The 9,079-nt window shown below is 39.0% G+C and overlaps 1 protein-coding gene across 1 annotated transcript; it reads left to right on the forward strand.

The window, feature by feature from the left end:
* The first annotated feature begins 2,775 nt into the window (after positions 1-2,775).
* On the forward strand, positions 2,776-8,002 carry LOC120547564 (GTPase IMAP family member 9-like). Its single transcript, XM_039783037.1, has 4 exons — positions 2,776-2,958; positions 4,963-5,223; positions 6,053-6,094; positions 6,490-8,002. The coding sequence occupies exons 2-4, from the start codon at positions 4,980-4,982 to the stop codon at positions 7,299-7,301; spliced, it is 1,098 nt and encodes a 365-aa protein (XP_039638971.1). The 5' UTR covers positions 2,776-2,958; positions 4,963-4,979; the 3' UTR covers positions 7,302-8,002.
* The last annotated feature ends 1,077 nt before the right edge of the window (positions 8,003-9,079 follow it).

The following is a 9,079-nucleotide window of genomic DNA, read 5'->3' on the forward strand; positions in this document are numbered from 1 at the left end:
GTTACAGCTGAGAAGGGTCTGGTGTTAACCAGGCTATCATGTCACGGGACCTTTAAATATCTCCGAAATCAGCGAAAGCTCCACTTCTGGCCCCTTTTTATCACAAGATCACACGTTGCTTCCTCTGCCAACAAGTCGATGAAGAAGAGAGCATGCGAACGTGGTCATCAGCCTGGCTGTGAGTAATTGGTGGAATTGTGTGTCTGTGGCCATTTTCGGCGAAACTAACCAATCAACACTCAGGAAATCTCTAAGGCCCTACCTTCTACCTTGCCTCTATCTGTAGGCAAGCTGTTGTATTCATTTCCATTCAGCTGGAGCTGATTTTGAGGAGCAGCGACTAAGAAAACAGTTCTTCAGAGCCAGAAGGATTATGATAACAGGAGGGATCCATTTGAAGATAAGTATGTGTATTTATTTACAAAAACAATGTGTTACTGTGCGTAAATATGGCCATATTGGCAAAAAGAAGAATTGATATTTTATGGCCACTGTTTTACTGTTCTGTGAGATGACTCTTTAAATTCAATTCAATTCAAAACTTTATTGCCATGTCAACATAGTTGATTGGAATTTGTCTTGGTGCTAATCTGATTAAAAAGATAAGACATACAGTACACAGGGATATACAATACATAAAAGACAATCACATAAACAATCATTCAGACCAGTATAACGATGTAAATAACTTGTGCTATTGCAACTTCCCATAAAGTGTCTGGTGCATTTGAATAAGATGCATTTAGTCCAGGTTTACTCTGCAAGGTGCCTGAGCATTAAGGAGTATAATAGTACCAGGGTATGTACTGTTACTGAGCATTAAGGAGTCCAATAGTACCAGGGTATGTACTGTTACTGAGCATTAAGGAGCCTAATAGTACCAGGGTATGTACTGTTACTGAGCATTAAGGAGCCTAATAGTACCAGGGTATGTACTGTTACTGAGCATTAAGGAGCCTAATAGTACCAGGGTATGTACTGTTACTGAGCATTAAGGAGTCTAATAGTACCAGGGTATGTACTGTTACTGAGCATTAAGGAGTCTAATAGTACCAGGGTATGTACTGTTACTGAGCATTAAGGAGCCTAATAGTACCAGGGTATGTACTGTTACTGAGCATTAAGGAGTCTAATAGTACCAGGGTATGTACTGTTACTGAGCATTAAGGAGCCTAATAGTACCAGGGTATGTACTGTTACTGAGCATTAAGGAGCCTAATAGTACCAGGGTATGTACTGTTACTGAGCATTAAGGAGCCTAATAGTACCAGGGTATGTACTGTTACTAAGCATTAAGGAGCCTAAAAGTATAAGGGTAAGTACTGTTACTGAGCATTAAGGAGTCTAATAGTACCAGGGTATGTACTGTTACTGAGCATTAAGGAGCCTAATAGTACCAGGGTAAGTACTGTTACTGAGCATTAAGGAGTCTAATAGTACCAGGGTATGTACTGTTACTAAGCATTAAGGAGCCTAAAAGTATAAGGGTAAGTACTGTTACTGAGCATTAAGGAGTCTAATAGTACCAGGGTATGTACTGTTACTGAGCATTAAGGAGTCTAATAGTACCAGGGTATGTACTGTTACTGAGCATTAAGGAGTCTAATAGTACCAGGGTATGTACTGTTACTGAGCATTAAGGAGCCTAATAGTACCAGGGTAAGTACTGTTACTGAGTATTAAGCAGCAGTGTAATAGTACCAGGGTAAGTACTGTTACTGAGTATTAAGCAGCAGTCTAATAGTACCAGGGTATGTACTGTTACTGAGTATTAAGCAGCAGTGTAATAGTACCAGGGTAAGTACTGTTACTGAGTATTAAGCAGCAGTCTAATAGTACCAGGGTAAGTACTGTTACTGAGTATTAAGCAGCAGTCTAATAGTACCAGGGTATGTACTGTTGCAAAAGCAGGACATTTTGCCTCTGAGACTTTGAACTCTCTTTCCAGAGGGCTGTAGTTGGAAGAGGGACCTGGCAGGGTGGGAGGGGTCATCTAGCACTTTCTGCGCTTTATGGCTGGTCCGCGTGGCGTAGATAGAGGCTATAAATAGGATGGCATGACCTATAATTTTGGATGCGGTGTGCACCACCTTCTCCAACTGCTTCCTCTCTGAGAAGGTGGACAGACCATACCAGACAGTCATGGAGAAGACAAGCACACTTTCCAGCATTTTGTATTTATTTATGTGTGTGTGTGTGTGTGTGTGTGTGTGTGTGTGTGTGTGTGTGTGTGTGTGTGTGTGTGTGTGTGTGTGTGTGTTCTGTGTGTGTGTGTGTGTGTGTGTGTGTGTGTGTGTGTGTGTGTGTGTGTGTGTGTGTGCTGTGTGTGTGTGTGTGTGTGTGTGTGTGTGTGTGTGTGTGTGTGTGTGTGTGTGTGTGGGGGGAGAGTTGTTACACATCCCCCCACATTCAAGGTGTGAAATGTGTTTTTAGGTGGTTTCCATAGCTTGTTTTAGTTTCACTTTTAGCGTACAAAAGTTAAGGGGTTAAGGTTAAGGGTTAAGGGTGAGTATGTGTGTGTGTGTGTGTGTGAGAGTGAGTGTGTGTGTGTGTGTGTGTGTGTGTGTGTGTGTGTGTGTGTGTGTGTGTGTGGGGAGAGTTGTTACACATCCCCCCAAATTTACACATTCAAGGTGTGAAATGTGTTTTTAGGTGGTTTCCATAGCTTGTTTTAGTTTCACTTTTAGCGTACAAAAGTGAGTGTGTGTGTGTGTGTGTGTGTGTGAGAGAGAGTGAGTGAGTGTGTGTGTGTGTGTGTGTGTGTGTGTGTGTGTGTGTGTGTGAGAGAGAGTGAGTGTGTGTGTGTGTGTGTGTGTCTCTGTGTGTGTGTGTAAATCCCTTATTTGGTCATACTGCATCGACACAGAACTGTATAAAAAGGTTGTTTTTTTTCTCCCGGGACATCTGACGGCTCTCTGCACGGACCAGCTTCACGTTTTTCACCAAGAACTTCGAGAGGTATCGTATAACTCTAAAATAATATGGCATTTTCTGCACTTTTACGTAAACTGGGTAAAGTTGATGTGACTCCATTGGACAGGGACTCAGTCTGAAAAACTTTATCAGGTGGATCAGTGGCAGAGATCGAGGCTTTTGGTATGATCACAAAGGACCAGTTCCTTAATTTAGAATAAAATATTAGTGACTGATGGAAACAACAATCTTTGACATTGGTCCAGTATTAAGAGAGATCTCTGCAGTCGGCAGCGGAGAAACAAGCTGTAATGTACGTTAATAGTAATTGTCCAGCTTGTATTTACCTTCACAAAAGTTCAGTTTTTGCAGCTGACAGACTCAGATTAATATTCTAAGTGTCTGACAATATTATGGAAAGGATCCTTACAGAGATAGACCTTTTTAAATCCTCTTTGAGACCTTTCTGATTAATCAGAAACAATCTGAAGTCACTAGCACTAAACCCACCAGACTACATTTAAAAGAGCTCAACTTTAGCTTTTATACAGCCAGTTGATTTTCACATGTAAATCTGTAAACTATGTGTTTATTTCAACCAAAAATAGAGTTGTGATGGTTGGAAAACTGGAAAGATGCCCCAAAATGGCTTTTCATATTTTTATTTTGTTTCTGTCTACTTTGAATGAAGTGTACAGTGCTAAAATTACTTTTTATTTACATGGAGTCTGGTGGGTTTCGCAAACGCAATTTGGCGGATGTTTTTATGTTTAAAAAAAGGATCTTACTCTTTAACTAAAAGGTCTATCTCTGTATGTATCCTTTCCATAATATTGTCAGACACTTAGAATATTAATCTGAGTCTGTCAGCTGCAAAAACAGAACTTTTGTGAAGGTAAATACAAGCTGAACAATTGTCCTGTTAACTTACATAGTAGCTTGTTTCTCTGCTGCCGACTGCAGCGATCTCTCTTAATAAAACGATGGAGGCAGCAGTAGAGCAGTGACTCGTGTGTTCTGGGAGGTAAAATAACTGTTTTTTTCAAAGGAGTCTGGTGGCTTTGATCAGTGACGGACTGGCCATCTGCAATTTAGGCAAATGCCAGAAGGGCCACTACTGATAATTTGTTTTGTTATTTTTATGTTATTTTATGCATGCAGCCACAAATATTCAAGATTTTACTGCGGTGAGGTGTGAGGAAAGATTCAATCTGAAGGCAGAGTTACTAATTTCCAAGCTAGGTTATTAACAATAATGCCGTTGTGTTGCAAATGCCAGGGCTGTTTTTTGATCCCAATCCGTCACTGCTTTGAAGAGAGCAGAGATAACAGCTTCAGTTCCCCGTAGTAAAGGGCTGTCTGACAGCAAGGTAAAGCACCGAAAATATTGTAAATATAGTGTCCAATTAAACATATATATATGTTTTTAGGAACCTAAATTCTGCAGCTGCCCCCATCTGCAGCAGGATATTGCTTAGCTTCTGACTATGGAGAAGTATCTCATAAAACCACACTTTATAACATCTGAACTGTCCCTTTAACATAAAACATATCAGCTGCCCGAGAAAGCTCACATTACATTATATCATTTGAGACAGACCAGGTAAACAGTTAGTTCCTGTTGAGTTGTCAGTGAGAAGAGACGCAGCGACAGAAAGACGATAAGATTGACATTTTATTACAAAGCTGAGACTTGACTGAGGGAGGAGAGTTACAAGAAGGAGCTCTCAAGTACTGAACAAGAGAAATACTTTAACTGTAATCTGCTGCAGCTTGAAAAACACTCAAACACTCAAAGTGACAGTAACTGAGGAAACTTTCTGCAGCAGGGAGGGGCACACAGGAGAAGTTTACCTTCTGGGCTTTCTGACAGAAATCTCTTTGATTTAGATAACAACATTACTTAGTGTAGTTCAGGAAAAGATAGTGGTTTGGGTTAAAATAAACCTCTTCTGGCAGACAGCCCTGAAGGCAAACTTGTCTCGAGTGCGAGGGAGGGAAACACAACTGACTTCCTGTTTTAACGTCTGCTGTTTCTGCTGTTTTCAGCTGCTCTCAGAGACAAAATGGCTTCCATGTCAGAGGAGGATTTCTGCTGTTCGGTCTGTCGTGACGTCTTTAGAGATCCTGTTATTCTGTCATGTAGCCACAGCTTCTGTAGAGACTGTCTGAAGACCTGGTGGACAGAGAAACCAACACAGGAGTGTCCAGTTTGTAAGACAATCTCTTCAAACCCAGAACTAACTCGTAACCTGGAGTTAATGAAGCTGTGTGAGGCCTTCTTACAGCAGAGAGATCGGAGAGTTTCAGGTCTGTGTGTGTGTGTGTGTGTCTGTGTGTGTAAATTACGCAGAAGCGTAAATCACGCTTAACTATGCAGCAGTAGTTCAGTAGACCAATTTGGAGTGTACGTCACAGTTACTTTATAGCAGTTGCACACGCATTGTGGTGGCATATAAACAGCCGAAACAATTAAGAATATACTGTTTATCACAAAACATCCATGGTTTTTCAGGGACGAGTTTCTTATAATACATCCATAGGGATAGCTGGCTAGTTTCTTATCTAGCTTGACCAACATAGCATTTAACATGATGGAATACACCATGTTTTAATGCTATGTTGGTTACAGAGACAGATGAGTTAGATAGCTAACTAGCCAGCCCTAACATTAGATAAGATGTTCCCTTCTCTCCACAAGTCCTCTTAGCTTTTTTAGACTTATAAATAAACAAAATAAACTCACAACTGGGTTAAGAAATCAATAAATCCCACCACAACTGTCACTTTTCTGCCACCAGTTAAGCCCCGCCCACAAAAACATCATAATTGGTTTGGGAGGGTTTCAGAGGATAAGCCTAAAGCAGGCCTATTGTTATTATTTTTCATTTATTTATATTTTTTTCTTCAGACAAAAGCTGATCCAGTCAGAGACAGTTTAAAATGAAAGACGACTTCATACTCAGAATATATTAAAACATAGAATCAAGTTAAAATAAGAGTTTTATAATACAGTAATAAACGTATTTATTTATTCCATTTCATGTTATTATTACTGCCTTTATTCTGTTTCTGTGTTATTCCATCTTATTGTTAAATATTTAGGCCTTGAATAAACTTTTCTTTTCTTCCATTTCAGACTCTGACCAGCTGAGAGACACGGCATCCAAAATGTCGAAAGGTAACACATTATTTTCCTACTGCTTTCTCCATTTTTCAATGCACATGAGAGATGGTGAATCAGCAAACTTGTCGTCATTTCCAGCTGTAACTGTAACATTTGAAGATATATAGTTAAACAGGGAGGTCCCACCTATCTGTGGTCTCTGCTGGGATTATTTTCTCTCCTGTGTTTCTTCGCAAGCGTCTTTGATAAACCAAATCTAGCGTTAGGAAGAGCAACATCTCAGTCTGCATCTATTTTCAAACTATGTAAGCTACGTCACAGCCAAGAATCAAAATATTCTGACTGGATGTTCACTAAAACTAAGACGAAACCTCTCTCCATCGAACATATACTCACAGCAGCAGTCCTCACAGTGTCTGATATAAAGTTCTGTGTATTTTTATCTGCAGGATCTGATGAGTTGAGGATTGTTCTGGTTGGGAAGACAGGGGCAGGGAAGAGTTCAGCAGGAAACAACATCTTGGCCAGAGAGGCTTTTGAGTCTGAAATGTCCTGCGAGTCTGTGACAACTGAATGCACGAAAGAAACGGGAAAGGTTGGAGGGAAGAAGGTTGCACTCATCGACACTCCAGGGCTGTTTGACACGAGTTTAGACAATGAACAAGTGTTGAAAAGGATCAAGATGTGTATCGGTATGTCCTCTCCTGGTCCTCATGCCTTCCTGGTGATTCTTCAGATCGGCAGATTCACAGAGGAAGAGAAACAAACTGTGAAAATGATTCAAGACACATTTGGTGTAGATGCAGATAAATACACAATGGTGCTGTTTACCCATGGAGACAATCTGGGGAAACAAACCATTGAAAAGTTTGTTTCAAAGAGCAAAGACCTGCAAGGATTCATTCAGAAATGTCATGGCCGTTATCACGTCTTCAACAACAAAGAACAAAACCCGTCTCAAGTCACTGAGCTTCTGAAGAAGATACACTTGATGATCAAGGATAACGGCGGGTCGTACTACACCACAGAGATGTACATGAAAGCAGAAGAAGAAATAGAGAGGAAGAAACAACAAATCCTGAAAGAGACTGAGGCAAAGAGGAACAAAGAGATGGAGGAACTGAAAGCCAGATACTCCGGGGAGATGTTGGAACTGCAAAAAGAAATAATAATCTTAAGACGTGAGGCTGAAGCAAGAGCTCAGGCTGAACGTGAATGTGATGTAAAACCCTTCTTCAAAAAAATCTGTGCAATCAGTTAAGCAGCTTCTCTGGTGTAAGATAGTATGAAGTATAATGTCAGTGAGTTAGCTGCAACTTGTTGTTTTCAGACTAAATTAGTTTCCTTGTAGGCCTAGTGTCTGAATGATGAGTCAGCAGCTCCTGATGGTTGTACAGTCAACTAAGTGACTGATGGGGACAACAATCTTTGACATTGGTCCATATGGCTCCAACATTTAAAAAAAGTCATAAAAAGTCATAATAAAAGTAATTGTATAGTATGCCTATAATAAGCATATTGTGTGTCAGTGGTCCACGCAGTGATCATACTGAGGAAAAAGCTAAAATCAAGTTTTGCAGCCTAGGTTTCGTATGATTTCTAATCAGATTTATTAATTTTAAATAACATTGGACATAGAGGTGACAGAGAATATCTGAAAGATTAAGTCACAATTAATCTATAAATATGTTTATCATGTCTGTTTAGATTTTACTGAATTATGACTCTAACAAGGAGTCAGATTGTTGATGCAAATTTATCCAATGAGGCACCTTAATCAGACATGCAACGTGTTTAGATATGTATGTAAAATGATTACGTAATAACAAATGTAGTACAAAACATGTTCAATCATCAGTGTGTTTAGTTACAGATTGTGGATTTTTTTATTTACTTTTTCTTTTATTGTCCATATTAGTCATGTGGATTTGTTATTTTATGATCCTGTTTATGATGTATGTGCATGTTGTATGTGATGTCTTTAAGCTACTGGGACCTTGAATTTCCCCTTGGGGATCAATAAAGTATCTATCTGGATGTTTTGGCCACAGTTGCATTTTGTCGTGTTTCATATATGATTTGTTTTATATATATATATATATATATATATATATAGACATAGACAGATATGAAATATCTTCCTTTTTTAAACAGCTATACTTTCTTAAAACATCTTCACTTTGTAGGTTAAAATGTAGGTCCTCACAAGGATATGTAAACACTTTTCAGATTAAAAAGTCAAAAAAGTGCAAAAACAAAAGAATGAACAAGAATTGCTGAACACCTTAAACCTACAAAAAATGTTCTCTCAAAGTATTGAAAACAAATGTCAAACAGCGGAAAAAAACTGGGGAAAAAATCGTCCTCACTTTGAAGGTTAAAGTTCAGGTCCACACAAAGATATGTAAACAAACACATACAGACACACACACACACAAAATGGTCCAAAAGACATCAAAAACTTTGATAAATTGTTTTTGGAAAAGACAGCTTTTAAACGGCGAAAAATAAAAATACGTCAAACTAACTTTACATTTTTTTTCAAAAGTACCAATAAAAGCAACAAAAAAACATTTAAAAAAGCGTTATAAAGTAATAAATAAGCCAGTCTGGACCAAAACAAGTCAAGTCAAGTCAGCTTTATTGTCAGATGTGCTATACATGCATGACATATGGCACAAATGAAATTTCAGTCCTCTCGGACCCCCGGTGCAAAATACAATAAAAAATAAATAAATAAGTTTCTATAAATAGAAAAGACATAGAATAAACAAACAATCAACTCTCAACAAGACGTACAATAAACAATCAACAATCAGACTCACAATCAAGGTACTTGAGTATTTAAAATAAATACGATAAATACAAAGTATTTAAAATATTTAAACAGGTGAGGTAGAGCGGTGTAGTGCAATAATAAACAAGCAGGGGGAAGCAAAATGTGCAGTCCCTGACTTCAGAGTGTATGAGTGGTGTTGAGGTGGGGGGGGTGCAGTCCTAGTCTGTGGCAGGTGGCAGAGGAGGAAGTGAGGAGGGAGG

This window comes from Perca fluviatilis, chromosome 19 (genome assembly GCF_010015445.1).
Source record: "Perca fluviatilis chromosome 19, GENO_Pfluv_1.0, whole genome shotgun sequence".
Taxonomy (NCBI): Eukaryota; Metazoa; Chordata; class Actinopteri; order Perciformes; family Percidae; genus Perca; species Perca fluviatilis.